Genomic DNA, 18,157 nt, shown 5'->3' with positions numbered 1-18,157 from the left:
AGAAGAAGATTTTTGTACAAGTTACAAAAAATTACGAAAAGTTGTTAAAAATTGACTATAAAGGGCAATAACTCCTTAAGGGGTTGACTGACAATTTTGGTCATTTGACTTATTTGTAGGTCTTACTTTCCTGAACATTATTGCTTTTTACAGTTTATCTCTATTTATAAGAGTATTCAAGATAATAACCAAAAACCTACAAAATTTCCTTAAAATAACCAATTCAGGGGCAGCAACCCAACAACAGGTTGTCCGATTCGTCTAAAAATTTCAGGGCAGATAGATCTTGACCTGATCAACAATTTTACCCCCATGTCAGATTTGCTCTGAATGCTTTTGTTTCAAAGATATAAGCCAAAATATACATTTTACCCCTGTGTTCTATTTTTAGCCATGGCGGCCATCTTGGTTGGATGGCCAGGTCATCGGACACATTTGTTAAACTAGATACCCCAAGGATGATTGTGGCAAAGTTTAGTTAAATTTGGCCCAGTAGTTTCAGAGGAGAAGATTATTGTAAAAGTTTACGGACGCCGGATGACGGACGCCAAGTGATGAGAAAACCTCACTCGAACTTTCAGGTCAGGTGAGCTAAAAATGCTTGTTTTTTTGCCCCTTTTTTGTCCCCAATTCCTAACATTTTGAGGCAATTAGCCCCAAAATCAATCCCAGCCTTCCCTTTGTGGTATGGTACCTTGCAGTACAATTTCAGAGAGATCCATACACTTGAACACAAGTTATTGTCTGGAAACTAGAAAAATGCTTATTTGTGGCCCCTTTTTCCTAAACGTTTTGGGCAATTACCCCCAAACTTAATTCCAGCTTTCCTTTTGTGATATGGAACCTTGTAGTACAATTTCAGAAAGATCCATACACTTACACACATGTTATTGTCATGAAATTAGAAAAATACTTGTTTTTTGCCCCTTTTTTTGCCCCTAATTCCTAAAATTTGGAGGCAATAACCCCCAAAATCAATCCCAGCATTTCCTTTGTGATATGGAACCTTTTGGTACAATGTCAGAGAGATCCATACACTAACACACAAGTTATGTCTGGAAGTTACAAAAATGCTTATGTTTGGCCCCTTTTTAGCCCCTAATTCCTTAACTGTTGGTACCATAACCCCCAAAATCAATCCCAACCTTCCTTTGTGATATTGAACCTTATGGTGAAATTTCATAGAGATCCATTCACTTTAACTAAAGTCCGAGTGCGAAAACCAATATGTCTTCGGACGACAACGACGACGACGCCAACGTCATACCAATATATGACCGCAAAATTTTGCCATCGTATAAAAATTGATATAGATAATGTTGACATTTGTTGAATTCATTGAGTAAACAGTTTAGTCTTGCTAAAAGTTGTAAATAAAGTAACAGCTCAATGAACTTTTCAAACTGTGTAAATTGTAATACCGGTCAATGGTGCAAAACGTGCGTTAATTGTGGAAAAGCAGTGAATATCAAACGAAAATTGAAGCGTGGTTACGATTGTGTTACGGAATTATCGTGCTGTCTGCACGTACAAGAATTCTTGCAATAAATGAACATAGATTATGGAAAATATAAGATAAATTTCAGTCTGTGATAATGATGGTGGGTTTAACGACCTTGACTGGCTATTTAGCCCTCACACGGTCGGTCCTGGCTTATGCCTTTTGATTCACTTAAATAACTTACTTTTACGTTTGTGACATTTGATATAATTATACAGACCAAAAGTTGACAAACATTTTAAAACAAGAATAGAAATTAAACATTTCCGCAAAGTTGCTGTAATTTTAATGAACTATATTTTAGCGGTAATCACTAAAAACTTATTTGATTGGCTGATCAAAATAAAATATTTCATCCAGGTGTTGAAGTCCGCGTTGCATATTCAAATGAGTTTCATTGGTCGAAACGTTTGCAAACTTTCAATCAAGGTGTTCTTATTGAAGTCCGCGTTCATGTTTCAATAGGATACTCAATATTGTAAAATTCAAACCGAGTTTCTCTACGCAGTCCACGTTAACAAAAAGAATTTAGAAAAATAACACTTTTCTGATTCTTCCCACACAACAAAACTGTCTTTTTCGAAAAGCATAATTGCTTTCTACTGATGAACAATACTAATATCAGTGGCGGATTTACAGGGGGCACAGGGGGGCACGTGTTTTATACGAACTTTACAAATACATTGTTTAGTGCCAAGAATGTTAGTATCGATATATGGCATATGTCTTCTTAACAAAATTCTAACATTACCATTTCTTGTGATTTTTTATTTTCCAAATTGTCTTCTTTTGACTTTATTCAAAAATAAAAATTTTGTTCATGCAAGATTTGTTTTAAGACTGAATGTCGTATTTTCTTTTCCCTCCAATTTTCAAAGGAAACTAACAAATGCTGTTAAAAAAAAACCCTCCCCTCCTCCCTTTTCCACAAAAAGTGGATTGGGTTGGCATTGTCTAATATATAATCATCAATGAAATGCCATTTTATTTTTATAAGACATACAATTTGAGAACATAATCTGGGACTAAAACACTTATCCATTAGTCCAAGCATACAATAATATATGATGGTATATTTTTCCTGTTTCAATTACCATGTACATGAACATGTATGAGGCTATGATTGCGCCACCATTTATGAGGATATGAATGGGTTTACTGAAAAGAAAATAATGGGATAAAAAATGAATAGCAGAATAAAGAGGTGATGAAATATAAAAAATAGATTGATTGATTGTTGGTTGCTTCACGTCAAGTGGCAAATATGTCATGCATGTTAAGGACGAATATACTAGAAACCAATTGGCAGAAGAATAAAGAATAGAGTGAAATGGCAAAAAATTCAAAGATACTATAGAAATTGACACCTCTTCCCCCACCACCATTACACTCGCATACATACATCTCTAAATATATATTTAATTTTGGTTTCATGGTGACCCCCCCACCCCCAGACATCAAGGTTCTGGGTCCGTCCATGACTATATTATAATAAAATACAAGCATAAATAAACTGTTATCACAGAGATATGTATCGCCTTTTTGTAATTTTCATAATACAAATGTTGAAATTAAAATAGCAATAATCTAACATGTAAGTTATGCAAATATTCAAAGTCGATGAACCATGACTGAAGGTACATGGCTAAACAATCTCCATGGAATGAGATGTGCCAATGCTAATACAATTGCATACCAAATACCATTGACTTAATATAAGTCGTTCCCTTTAAACAAACCTAAACACAAACATTAACTTGTAAACTATATGTAAAAGTTTCAAAGTCAATGAACCATGATCAGGGGTGGGGCTATATAATCTCCATGGAAACGATACTTTCAAATGCCAATACATTTGCATACCAAATATCATTGACTTAACATTAGCAGTTCATCTTAAACTGATCTAATCACAAAAAAATACATGTAAACTAAACAAAAGTTTCAAAGTCAATAGACCATGACTGAGGGGGCGGGGCCAAATATTCTCCATGGAAATGAGATGTGCTAATGCTTATACAACTGAACACGTTAACTTAGCAAAATTTGCAAAGTCTATAGACCAGGACTAAGGGGGCGGAGACAGATAATCTCCATGGAAATGAGATATGCCAATGCTTACACAACTGCATACCAAATATCATTCACCTACCACTAGTGGTTCCCCATAAATTGACTTAATCACAAACTAATACATGTAAACTATGAAAAGTTTCAAAGTCAATAGACCTTGACTGAGGGGGCGGGGCCAAATAATCTATATGGTAATGAGATGTGCCAATGCTTATACAACTGTATACCAAATATCATAGACCTACCACTAGTGGTTCACCATGAACTAGACCTAATCACAAACTAATACATTCGTTGTTGACGCCGCCTTCGCACCGCCGCCGCCGCCAAAAACAGCATACCTATGTCTCGCTTTTTGCCTCCGTCAAGGCGAGATAAAAAGCCTGTTGTATTTGTCACAAATATATGGTTGATTTTCAATGTATACTTACATGTATATGACAATAAAGACTTATTCCATCCCCCCATTCCCCCTTAGAAAAAAATAAAATCGTACGTTAACTACATGTTTTAGACTCAAAAAGCTAGAAAGGGGATGAAATTACTTTGTAAATATATTGGGGTAAATTTTAAAGTAAAGAAGTGATTTGGTCCAGAAGAAAAGGTAAACAATTAGTATTTCTGAATTCGACGATATCAAACAAAATCCAAAGTTGCCACGGTCCATGTCCTGAGTTAAGGTTAATACAATATTCTATAATTTTGATAATATGCCCCAAAAGCAGAACAACACAGGGATGATCCAGGATTTCTGAAGGGGACTTAATTCCCTAAAAGTGAAAATATACAGTCGAGCGAAGCGAATTAAAATTTTTAAAATAATTTCATGCAAAAAAATAGACATATATATATGAGCCAGTCCATGCAAAAAGGTACAAAAACGAAATTCTAAAACGTGTGCATAACTATTGGTAGCAGACTTCCTGTATGAGAATATTAGGAGGATTCCGCTTAAAAATAGCAGGAACCCAGGCGGAATCCAAATCTAAAATTCAAACTAAATTAGTATTATCCCAACTCAAATCGGTCCATTTTATTCATTAGGAATGTATTTCTACTTGAAATACCAAGTACTTGTTGTTAGCCTGTTTACCTGGACACATGTCTTATTACACAATAAGTACGGATATGGTAAATTCTGTATAATGTATCTCTGGACTGGGGTGTTAAAGATATTTTAATCTGACAACACGAATGCTTAGTTGTTAATTTCTGTGTCATTTGGTCTCTTGACGAGAGATCATACCACATCTCCTTATTTTTATATGTGTTTTTAGATTTACTTGTGTTTTATGCCCAAACAATGCAAAAGCAGAATGCAGAATCTTTAAAATGTGCTGCCTTAGATCGAGTCTATATCTGGAGACTGATTTTACCTACTATTTGGGTGTTTGACTAAGAAGCATTTTAATAAACAAATTGTGGCTTATTTCATATTTATAATACAGTTAAGATTCAAGGCCATATTTTGCTAAATTTGAAGATTAATTACTCTTAGTAAAAATTGCGAGAAGATGTTTCATAATTTGTATACAAGAAAAGTTAAGTAAAGACTCTCTTTAAGTTATATCGGGTAAATATCTTTTTGATAAAATGATGCAACTGGATGCACCCCTAAATACAAAATAATAACCATAAATAGCAGGTATGCGTGAATCAGATAGTAGCATAAAAACAAGAGTGCACATGCTGAAATGTCTCGCCTTCTTTACTAACCATTGATATTATGTTGATAGTCCTAAATGAAAGCTTTACTACAACTATTACATAAACTTAACATGATCCAAGAAAATGAAGTCAAGGTCATATAAACCAAACAAGAAATACATGAACACCTTACAATCATTCAATACACTAAATATAGTTGACCTATTGCTTATAGTTACTAAGAAACAGACTTAACCACGAAAACTAAACATTGACCAATGAATCGTGAAAATGAGGTCAAGGTCAGATGAACCATGCCATGCAGACATGAACAGCTTACAATCCTTCCATACAACAAATAAAGTTGACCTATTGCTTATAATTTTAGAAAAACAGACCGAAACACATCAACTCAACACTGAGCAATGAACCGTGAAAATGAGGTCAAGGTCAAATAAAACCTGTGAGACTGACATGTACATCATAAAATATGTCCATACACCAAATATAGTTGACTTACTGCATATAGTATTAGAAAAAATACCAAAACTCAAAAACTTAACTTAGACCAATGAACCATGAAAATGAGGTCAAATTGTTATCAAAAGTACCAGGATTATAAGTTAGATGACACCTGCCAGTTGGACATGTACACCTTACAATCATTCCATACACCAAATATAGTAGACATATTGCATAAAGTATAAGAAAAACGGACCAAAACACAAAAACTTAACTATAACCACTGAACTATGAAAATGAGGCCAAGGTCAGAAGACAAAAGAGGGACAAAAGATACCAAAGGGACAGTCAAATTCGTAAATCTAAAACAAACGGACAACGTATAATTGGTTTAATAGCTTCCTTGTGAGCAGTAACCCTTTATCAAGAAAATCATGATAGGAAATGCAAGCACGGGAATATCGTTGGACATGATACAATCCTTCTATACACCAAATATATATACTAGACCTATTGCTTATAGTATCTGAGATATGATCTTGACCACTAAAACTTAACCTTGTTTACTGATCCCTGAAATGAGGTCGAGGTCAAAGGAAAACTGTCTGACGGGCATGAGGACCTTGCAAGGTATGCACATACCAAATATAGTTATCGTATTACTCATAATAAGAGAGAAATTAACATTACAAAAAATCTCTATTTTTTTTCAAGTAGTCACTGAACCATGAAAATGAGGTCAAGGACAATGGAAATGTCACAGACAGAAACTTCGTAACATAAGGCATCTATATACAAAGTATGAAGCATCAAGGTCTTCCATCGTCTAAAATATAAAGCTTTTAAGAAGTTAGCTAACACCGCTGCCGGATTACTATCCCTATATCGAGCTTTCTGCAACAAAAGTCGCAGGCTCAACAATAAGGAGATGTGGTATGATTGCCAATCAGACAACTATTCACCAAAGTTCATATGATTTAAATGTAAGCAATTATAGGCAATCGTACGACCTTCAACAATGAGAATAAAATGCCTCGCTGAGCGCAGCCTTATACGACCACAGTTGTTGAACCCTCAACAGTTGGGGCAAATTTGGACACAATATTCAAGCTTGATACTATCTGAATTTGGATTGTGATCAAATTTTTGACATAATATAGGTTTCTGACACAAAATAAATGTGGTTAAAGATTTTACAAATCTAATGCACAATACTGTGCAATTGAAGAGATTTCTTCTTGAAACTTTTCAAAGATTTGAAATTTTGAAAATTTTGAAAAAAAATATGAACCCTTTTAAAAAAAAATTGGAAACCCCACTTCCCCCCAAACTTTTTGAATCCCCCTTTTAGCATTAACCATCAAACTTAATTGCAGCCTTTCCTTTGAAGTATGGAACGTTTTAGTACAATTTTAGAGAGATCCATACACTTAATCCCAAGTTACTGTCTGGAAATTAGAAAAATGCTTTTTTTTTAACTATAAAAGCCCATTTAAATACATTTGTACATCATAAACATGATAAAAGTATTAAAATAGAAAATGACTTCATAGTTATGGCTAAAATTAACAAGAGTGAATACACTGAAATGTCTCGCCTTCTTTACTAATCATTGATATTATGTTGATAGTCCTAAATGTAAAACTTTAATACAACTGTCACATAAACTTAACATTAACCAAGAAAACTAAACATTGACAGATGAACCATGCAAATGAGGTCAAGGTTTGAATAACCATGCCAGACAGACATGTACAGCAAACAATTCTTCTATACAACACATAAAGTTGACATATTGCTTATAGTTGAAGATAAACAGACCAAAACACAAAAAAATAACACTGAGCAATGAACCGTGAAAATGAGGTCAAGGTCAAATAAAACCTGTACGACTGACATATAGATCATAAAATAATTCCATACACCTAATATAGTTGACCTATTGCATATAGTATTAGAAAAAAAAGTCCAAAATTCAAAAACTTCACTTTGACCACTGAACCATGAAAATGAAGTCAAGGTCAGATGACACCTGCCAGCTAGACATGTACACCTTACAATTATTCTATACACCAAATATAGTAGACATATTGCATACAGTATAAGAAAAACAGTCCAAAACACAAAAACTTAACTATTACCACTGAACCATGAAACCATAAATACAGAGTATGAAGCATCCAGGTCTTCTACCTTCTAAAACATAAAGCTTTTAAGAAGTTAGCTAAATCCGCCGTAGCCGCCACCGCCGCATCACTATCCCTAAGTCAAACTTTCTGCAACAACAGTTGCAGGCTCGACAAAAAACTTCATCAGCAACAATTAATAGTAATATCAAAAAATAAATTTCTTTCATCAGCATTTAAAAGAAACTTCTAAAAATAAATTGACATCTAGGACTTTGCAACCACAAAAACCCTTTTAAATACATCAGTATTAACAGTATCAAAATAGAACATGACATCATGATCATGCCTAAAATTAAAAAGCCTCCATGAGCAACATTAAATAGTAATATCTAAAAATAAATTTCCTTCACATACATAATCATGATAATCATGGCTAAAATAAATTATTTTTTAAAATAGAAAATGACATCATGATCATGCCTAAAATTAAAAAGCCTCCATCAGCAACATTAAGTAGTAATATCTAAAAATAAAATTCCTTCACATACATAATCATGATAATCATGGCTAAAATAAATTATTTTTTAAAATAGAAAATGACATCATGATCATGCCTAAAATTAAAAAGCCTCCATCAGCAACATTAAATAGTAATATCTAAAAATAAAATTCCTTCACATACATAATCATGATAATCATGGCTAAAATAAATTATTTTTTAAAATAGAAAATGACATCATGATCATGCCTAAAATTAAAAAGCCTACATCAGCAACATTAAATAGTAATATCTAAAAATAAAATTCCTTCACATCCAAAATCATGGCTATAATTGAATAACCTTTATTAAACATTTTAAGAATAGTAACTTCTAACAGTGGCGGATTTACCGGGCGGGGCACAGGGGGCACACGCCCCCCCCCCCCCCCCCCAGTTCAGGTCAACAATTTTTTTTTCTAACATAATTTTATTGTTACTGAAACTTCTTATCTAGTGCGGAAATTGCCACAGCTTGATTAGACTTCTTAAAGTGGCCTTTAATTAATATCAGCGTCCCCATGCGTGATTTATGACAACTTATCGGTGGGTGTGTAAATATTGACACCTGTGTGTAATGTCTTTATGAAAAAGCTTTCATGTAAAATACATTTACATGTTGATTGGAATAGTACAAATTTGTATTGGTTTATAATACAATACCGATTAAGATCGATTACCAGGTGAAACTTCTGAACTGTGTATTTGAAGAATAGGTACAAACATTTCCTGTAAATGTACGTTTTTTTCCAAAACTTTGTTTTTGTGAATTTATTCAGCAACAAATTAAACTATTTATTTTTTGATAACTTAGAAGATATGTTTTTTAAACGGAATGTCATATTTCATTCCCCTCTTATTTTCAAGGGAAATCAACAATTTGTTTTACTCCCCCTCCCCTTTCCCCTAATGCCTTCCCCCGTCCAGGAAAAATTAACTGCCATTTCCTATTAAATAATCATCAATAAAATGCTATTTGATTTTCGTTAAAATTAAGTTTGTAACAGAATCTAGGACTTACACATTTCTCTCAAAGCCGAAGCATGCAGTTATATTGTTTTTATTGTTCTTGTTTCAATTACCATGTACATGTATGAGGCTATGCAAAAGGTCACCATTTATGAAGATATGAAGGTGTTTTGCAGATATTAGAATAATGTGCAAAAAAGTTAGTCTGGAAGTGAGGCCACAACATATAGATAAAAGAATATAGAGGTGATGAAGTATAAAGAAAATAGTGTTTGATTGTTGCATGATTGTTAAACGTCCAGTGGCAAATATTTGATGCATGTTTAGGTTGAATATAACAAAGATCAATTGGCAGTAAAGTGAAAAAGTAAAAAAAACTTAAAACATATCGAAATACAGAAACGATGGTCTGACCCCCCCCCCCCCCCAAAAAAAAAAACAAAAACAAAAAAAAACAAAAAAAGCAACAAACAAAACAAACCTAGCACCCACTCACACTCGCACATATTTATATATATATATATTTATATTAAAAAAAAATTTGTTCATGGTGCCCCCCCAGACATCGAGGTCCTGGATCCGCCCCTGTCTAAAATAAAATTGACAGCTAATCACCTAAAGACAATACATTTCTTAAGCAGTGTAAGGGAGGAAATTTGATAATATGTGTTTGAATTACCTCCCTACACTGCTTTCAAATTATGTTTTGTACTTAAGTAATTGTCCATTAACCTGGAAACCTTTGTTTTCTCCCTTGTTTACCCCTAATTCCTAAACAGTTTGAGCCATAACCCCCCAAAGCAAATTCTTACCATCCCTTTGTGATATGGTAACTTGTGGTATAATTTCAAAGAGATCCTTACATCATTTCACAAGTTATTGTCTGGAAACTAGAAAAATGCTTGTTTGGGCCCCATTTTGGCCTCTAATTCCTGAACTGTTAGGACCATAACCCCCAAAATCAATCCCAACCTTCCTTTTGTGGTCATTAACCTTATGGTAAAATTTAATAGAAATCCATAAACTTAAACAAAAGTTATTGTCCGGTAACCCATGTGTCTTCGGACGACGATGACAAAGACGACGTGATACCAATATACGACAGCAACATTTTTACAGTCGTATAAAAACCCATACCGTCGAGTCGACTATAAAAGATCCTGACATGAAACAACTTGAATTGAGAAAACTAAGGAACCCTATTTAGTACAAAACAATTTTCGAAAAACCAATAAGACATATACGACCAAGCAACAAAACTGTATACAGGTTTACCACTTAGCTTATGGAAAAGGGGGGTGGGATATGTTTTATTTTCTATTTGTTTTGTTATTTCTATCGCGGAAAAGTGATTATTTTTTTTAACAACTTTACTTGAATCGAATGAAAAATGAAAAAAAGATTGTCTTTTGAATAGAAATACATTTATTAAAAGATAATCAGGATATAATTATATACCCTCCGCAACCCACTCTCGCGTGAGTTACGTTAATGTTATTCAATAGAATGTAAGATTATCTTATTATTTGCTCATTTGATAGAGTAAAAGGTATACATAAATTTTAAAAAGTTAAGAACTGACACGAAGACGAATATAAATACATGTAGGTCACAGTATGATTTCCTATTCAGTGTGTATCGCTCTGAACATGCATGAAATATTTGCCACTGGACGTTAAGCAAGCAACCAAAAATCCATCAACCTATTCAATTTGACTCAATTAGATTTTCAAAATCTTACACACGAATATGTTAAATCTGGATTTATTTTATGAAAGTCTACATTAAAATTCATCACATGTATATGAAAATGTTTCTTTATCATGTTTATTGTAGCGATAAATCAACAAAACTTCACGTTATTTGTTTCTAAAATTAAACTGCAGGACTACAATGAAAGTTTCTTTTACACCTATTATCGATTGATCTTTAAAAAAACAAATTTCCAAATCGGCATCAAAAAACTATAAGACGAATAAAGTTGTGAAGTAAATCATAGACTGTATGTTTATCAAGGAAAATAATGACCTTACACAGGTAATTATTGTATGCCTTGGAACATATATCATTGAAACATGATATCGTCCAGGTTGATTCTGAAAAAGAATGATCTGACGTTCTGAAAGAAAATAACTCCATATAGGTATATAAAACTGAATGTTACCTTTTTTGTTTTCACCCAAGGACTGCATTCTCGATCTATCAACCATTTTATTGTATTAATCCGTCCATACTGAGCAGCACAATGTAAAGCTGTTCGGCCAATCTATATCAATATAAAAATATAAACATGTTAATGGTGTGTGATAATAAATCAAGAGAGGAGTCAAACAATTTATCAAAATGTAAGAAATATAACATCTGGTAAAAAAATATTCAATTATATTTGTAAACTGATAAATGGTAGATTAAGATATATAAACTAAATATATATTTTCTGATTCAGTTCTACAAAACAGGAAAAAATAATAGCAAACCCCATTTAATATAAGTCAAACAAGCTTCTGTCCAAGTTTGGTACAAACCCAGGATAGTTTAAGAAAGTTATTAAAATTCTAAAAACTTTAACCACAGGGTGAATGTAATGTTTCCCCACAGAAAAACTAAGTCCATTTATAAATAAAATTTGGAAAACATGGAATTTTATTTTTACACAAATTTACTTCTGGATACTATCTTATGATCATAAACAAGCTTCTGTCCAAGTTTAGTAGAAATCCAGTATAGTTTAAGAAAGTTAATAAAATTTCAAAAACTTTAATCACAGAGTGAATATTTGTTGACGCCGCCGACGACACCGACAACGACGGAATGTAGGATCGCTTAGTCTCGCTTTTTCGACTAAAGTCGAAGGCTCGACAAAAAATATTAGGTCTCCATTTAACCCGTCTGATTAACAATGAATCAGTAGAATGATCAAAGTTGAAAAAAATACTTTTTTCAAGAAACATTAAAATGACTTATATTTTCTGATTCAGTACGACAAGACATAAAAAATAAGAACCCACTTTATATAATTCTGTCAAGTATTTGTTATTTTTAAAAGATGTTTTACATTAGATCTGTAGAATTAACATTATCTGACTAAAGATGTTAACACAACTTGTTCTCATCAACTTCTCATTAAAATCAGATGTTAACAAAATAATTTTTCATCAAGAAACAAAATAAAACCTTTACTATCCGATTCAGTTCTGAGTTACGAATAAAATGAGACCCCACTTTATATAATTCTAACAAATATTTGTTGTCCATTAAACCAGCCTGATTAACAACATGATTTTGTGTAGATTCTGTATAAAGTTGTGTTTTGTCAGAGTAAGGTGATTATATCTATCATTACCTTGTCTATGGCCTCTAATTGACTGCCGTGACTGACTAGGTACGTCACTACCTCCAGGTGTCCTCCCACAGCGGCCAACATTAATGGTGTCCTTCCATTCTGTAATATCAACATATAACAGTCATCAAAATTTGTGTCATAAACTGGACAATGTTGTGTAATAAATATAAACAAAATATATATCACATGAATCAGTGGTCAAAACTGAATAAAATGACCAGTCACACTTGTATTTATATTCTACATAAACAACAAATAAACAACATGTTTTATTGTGAGATGTCAGAACTTCCATCAGAACTGTTAGGTAAAAAAAAAAAACTTTTTTCAAGAAACATTAAAACAAGTTATATTTTCTGATTCAGTACAAAGAGACAAGAAAAATAAGAACCCACTTTATATAATTCTGTCAAGTATTTGTTATTTTTAAAAGATGTTTTACATTAGATCTGTAGAATTAACATTATCTGACTAAAGATGTTAACACAACTTGTTCTCTTCAACTTCTCATTAAAATCAGATGTTAACAAAATAATTTTTTGTCAGGAAACAAAATAAAACCTTTACTATCTGATTCAGTTCTGAGTTACGAATAAAATGAGACCCCACTTTATATAATTCTAACAAATATTTGTTGTCAATTAAATCTGTCTGATTAACAACATGAATTTGTGTAGATTCTGTATACAGTGGTGTTTGGTCAGAGTAAGGTGATTATATCTATCATTACGTAGCGGTCTGTAGCCTCTAACTGACTGCCGTGACTGACCAGGTACGTCACTATCTCCAGGTGTCCTCTCACAGAGGCCAACATTAATGGTGTCCCTCCAACCTGTAATATCAACATATAACAGACATCAACACTTGTGTTATAAACTGGACAATGTTGTGTAATAAATATAAACAAAATATATATCACATGAATCAGTGGTCAAAACTCAATAAAATGACCAGTCACACTTGTATTTATATTCTACATAAACAACAAATAAACAACATGTTTTATTGTGAGATGTCAGAACTTCCATCAGAACTGTCAGGTTAAAAATAAAAACTTTTTTCAAGAAACATAAACAATATTTATATCAATGGACTCAGCTGGACAAGACAATTAAAATGAGACCCCACTTTATATAATTCTGTCAAATATTTGTTGTCCATTAAATCTGTCTGATTAACAATGATTCAGTAGAATGATCAAAGTTAAAAAAAAACTATTTTTCAACAAACATTTGAATAAGTTATATTTTCTGATTCAGTACGAAGAGACAAGAAAAATAAGACCCCACTTTATATAATTCTGTCAAGTATGTGTTATTTTTAAAAGATGTTTTACATTAGATCTGTAGAATTAACATTATCTGACTAAAGATGTTAACACAACTTGTTCTTATCAACTTCTCATTAAAATCAGATGTTTACAAAATAATTTTTCGTCAGGAAACAAAATAAAACCTTTACTATCTGATTCAGTTCTGTGTTACGAATAAAAAGAGACCCCACTTTATATAATTCTAACAAATATGTGTAATTAAATCTGTCGGATTAACTATGACAAATAAGCAAAATTAAAAAAAAAAGATTAAGAAAAATAAAAACGAGTTATTTTTTTTAAGTCAGATTAATGAGACAGGAAAAATAAGACCCCACTTTATATAATTCTTACAAGTATTTAATGCCCATGACACCTGTCGATTAACAGTATTTTGTGTTGATTCAGAATAAAAGCTTAAAAAGAATTCAGTGGTATTTCCATGTAAAATGTTTGTGTGGCATATAAATGAAGAACTTCAATAAGCCGTGTTTTTACTTTTTGTTTGTGTTGCCTATAAATGTGATATTTCACATGTTTGTGAGCAGTATAAGAGTGTCATTGCTATGTCACTTGTTGGTGTTGACTGTAAGAGTGTCATTGCTATGTCACATATTGGGGTTGAGTATACGTTTCGATTGGTTAGTCACATATTGGTGTTGAGTATAAGAGTGTGATTGCTATGTCACATATTGTTGTTGAGCATAAGAGTTTTATTGCTATGTCACATGTTGTTGTTAAGTATAAGAGTTTTATTGATATGTCACAAGTTGGTGTTGAGTATAAGAGTGTTATTGCTATGTCACATGTTGGAGCTGAGTAAAGAGTGTCCTTGCTACAATGTGCTATGTCACATGTTTCTGTTTAATATAAGAGTGGTATGGTTACATGATGGTGTAGAGTATAATAGTGTCATTGCTATGTCACATGTTGGTGTTGAGTATAAGAGTGTCATTGCTATGTCACATGTTGGTGTTGAGTATAAGAGTGCCATTGCTATGTCACATGTTGTTGTTGAGTATAAGAGTGTCATTGCTATGTCACATGTTGGTGCTGAGTAAAAGAGTGTCATTGCTATGTCACATGTTGGTGTTGAGTATAAGAGTGTTATTGCTATGTCACATGTTGGTGTTGAGTATAAGAGTGTCATTGATATGTCACATGTTGTTGTTGAGTATAAGAGTGTCATTGCTATGTCAGATGTTGATGTTGAGTAAAAGAGTGTTATTGCTATGTCACATGTTGGTGTTGAGTATAAGAGTGTTATTGCTATGTCACATGTTGGTGTTGAGTATAAGAGTGTCATTGATATGTCACATGTTGGTGTTGAGTATAAGAGTGTTATTGCTATGTCACATGTTGGTGTTGAGTATAAGAGTGTTATTGCTATGTCACATGTTGGTGTTGAGTATAAGAGTGTCATTGATATGTCACATGTTGGTGTTGAGTATAAGAGTGTTATTGCTATGTCACATGTTGGTGTTGAGTATAAGAGTGTCATTGATATGTCACATGTTGGTGTTGAGTATAAGAGTGTTATTGCTATGTCACATGTTGGTGTTGAGTTTAAGAGTGTCAATGGTATGGTATATGATTGTGTTGAGTTTAAGTATCATTGCTTTGTGACATGTTGGTGTTGAGTATAAGAGTGATATGTCACATGTTGGTGTTAAGGAAAATAGGTCAAATGATGATGTTTAGTAAAACTGTCAGTGCTATGCAGATGTTGGTGCTGAGGATAAGCATGTCATGGTTATGTCACATGTTGGTGTTAAGTATAAGAGTGTCATTGCTATGTCACATGTTGGAGTTGAGTATAAGAGTGTTATTGCTATGTCAGGTTGGTGTTGAGTATAAAAGAGTGGTTCTTGTAATGTCACATGTTGGTTTTAGTATGTCATTACTATGTCACATGTTACCAGGTTACATAGTCAATGTCATGCTTAGTATAGGAGTGGTAAATATATGTTGTTCAGTACAGGAGTGGTTAATGTATATGGTACGATCAGATGTGACATGTCATGTTCAGTGCAGAAGTGGTAAATGAATGTTGTATATTTAGGTGTCACATGTCATGTTCACTACAGGAGTTGTAAATGAATGATGTATGTTCAGGTGTCACATGTCATGTTCTGTGCAGGAGTGGTAAATGAATGTTGTATGATCAGGTGTTGCATGTTATGTTTAGTACAGGAGTGGTAAATGAATGTTGTATGTTCAGGTGTCGCATGTCATGTTCAGTACAGGGGTTGTAAATGAATGATGTATGATCAGGTGTCACATGTCATGTTCTGTACAGGAGTGGTAAATGAATGTTGTATGATCAGGCGTCGCATGTCATGTTCAATACAGGAGTGGTAAATGAATGTTGTATGATCAGGTGTCAAATGTCATGTTCTGTACAGTAGTGGTAAATGTATGTTATATGATCAGGTGTCACATGTCATGTTCAGTACAGGAGTTGTGAATGAATGGTGTATGATCAGGTGTCACATGTCATGTTCAGTAAAGGAGTGGTCAATGAATGATGTATGATCAGGTGTCAAATGTCATGTTCAGTAGAGGAGTGGTAAATGTATGTTATATGATCAGGTGTCAAAAGTCATGTTTAGTGCAGAAGTGGTAAATGAATGATGTATGATCAGGTGTCACATATCATGTTCAGTACAGGAGTGGTGAATGAATGTTGTATGATCAGGTGTCAAATGTCATGTTCAGTAGAGGAGTGGTAAATGTATGTTATATGATCAGATGTCACATGTCATGTTCAGTATAGGAGTGGTAAATGAATGATGAATGATCAGGTGTCACATATCATGTTCAGTACAGGAGTGGTAAATATGTGTTGTTCAGTACAGGAGTGGTTATTGTATGTTGTAAGATCAGATGTGACATATCATGTTCAGTGCTGAAGTGGTCAATGCATGTTGTATGATCAGATATCACATGTCATGTTCACTACAGGAGTGGTAAATGAATGTTGTATGATCAGGTGTCACATGTCATGTTCACCGCAGGAGTGGTAAATGAATATTGTATGATCAGGTGTCACATGTCATGTTCAGTTCATAAGTGGTCAATGAATGTTGTATGATCAGGTGTCGCATGTCATGTTCAGTATAGGAGTGGTAAATGTATGTTGTATGATCAGGTGTCACATGTCATGTTCAGTACAGGAGTTGTGAATGAATGGTGTATGATCAGGTGTCACATGTCATGTTCAGTACAGGAGTGGTCAATGAATGATGAATGATCAGGTGTCAAATGTCATGTTCAGTAGAGGAGTGGTAAATGTATGTTATATGATCAGGTGTCACATGTCATGTTCAGTTTAGGAGCGGTAAATGAATGATGTATGATCAGGTGTCACATTTCATGTTCAGTACAGGAGTGGTAAATATGTGTTGTTCAGTACAGGAGTGGTTATTGTATGTTATATGATCAGGTGTCACATGTCAGTTCACTACAGGAGTGGTAAATGAATGGTGTATGATCAGGTGTCACATGTCATATTCACTACAAAAGTGTTTTATTATCAGGTGTCACACATACTTGTTCGTATAACATTTGAAATGACATGTAAAATACAGAAATACATGCAATAACCAATATTCATCGTGTATAACAACGAATCACTCATAACAAACAAGGGTGATTTATATATAATTGACCTTATGTGTACTGTCATAAGTAAATACCTTTTTATGATCAAATATTTCTACTTCACTTACATTTTTATATTCCAAATTAGCTCCATTCTTCAATGATAATTTTACATCTTTAAGATTTCCCTCCGCAGCAGCTGTCCAAAGTTTCTGTAAGTAAAAGCTTAAGCATTTCTCTCCTGCACATAATAATGTATGATACATGTATTAATTCAAATTAAGTAAGTAAGTATATTGGTAATTATAGTGACATGTGTGTAACAATGTTACATATTTTTATTTAACAAATTAACAAACTACTATTTTTATAGTCTGAGTTATTCTGCTTATGATGTTCACTTTTACAGTTTACTTTTCAAATCCAGTGACAACAACTGACCAAGACAGTGAAATTGCTGTTTGTAATTTCAGAGTTTTTGGAGAAAATACAAAAACTTTTGATGCTGTATAATGTATCAGGATTGCTCCTTAAAATTTTGTCCATTACAATTATTATAACTCTTGTCATTTTGATTTTCT

The 18,157-nt window shown here is 33.2% G+C and overlaps 1 protein-coding gene across 1 annotated transcript in view; it reads right to left on the bottom strand.

Moving 5' to 3' along the window:
* LOC134684950 (uncharacterized) overlaps nt 1-18,157 on the bottom strand; it is a 74,098-nt gene that overhangs the window by 55,536 nt on the left and 405 nt on the right. The window contains exons 3-6 of the mRNA XM_063544272.1: nt 17,672-17,788; nt 13,392-13,493; nt 12,662-12,760; nt 11,483-11,584 (exon numbers count right to left, since the gene is read on the bottom strand). Coding sequence (XP_063400342.1) covers nt 11,483-11,584; nt 12,662-12,760; nt 13,392-13,493; nt 17,672-17,788 — 420 coding nt within the window. The remainder of the gene's footprint in view (nt 1-11,482; nt 11,585-12,661; nt 12,761-13,391; nt 13,494-17,671; nt 17,789-18,157) is intronic.

Source organism: Mytilus trossulus, chromosome 9, assembly GCF_036588685.1.
Source record: "Mytilus trossulus isolate FHL-02 chromosome 9, PNRI_Mtr1.1.1.hap1, whole genome shotgun sequence".
In the NCBI taxonomy this organism is placed as follows: domain Eukaryota; kingdom Metazoa; phylum Mollusca; class Bivalvia; order Mytilida; family Mytilidae; genus Mytilus; species Mytilus trossulus.
The sequence above is the reverse complement of the archived record's forward strand: the minus strand, read 5'-3'. Positions and strand labels throughout refer to the sequence as shown.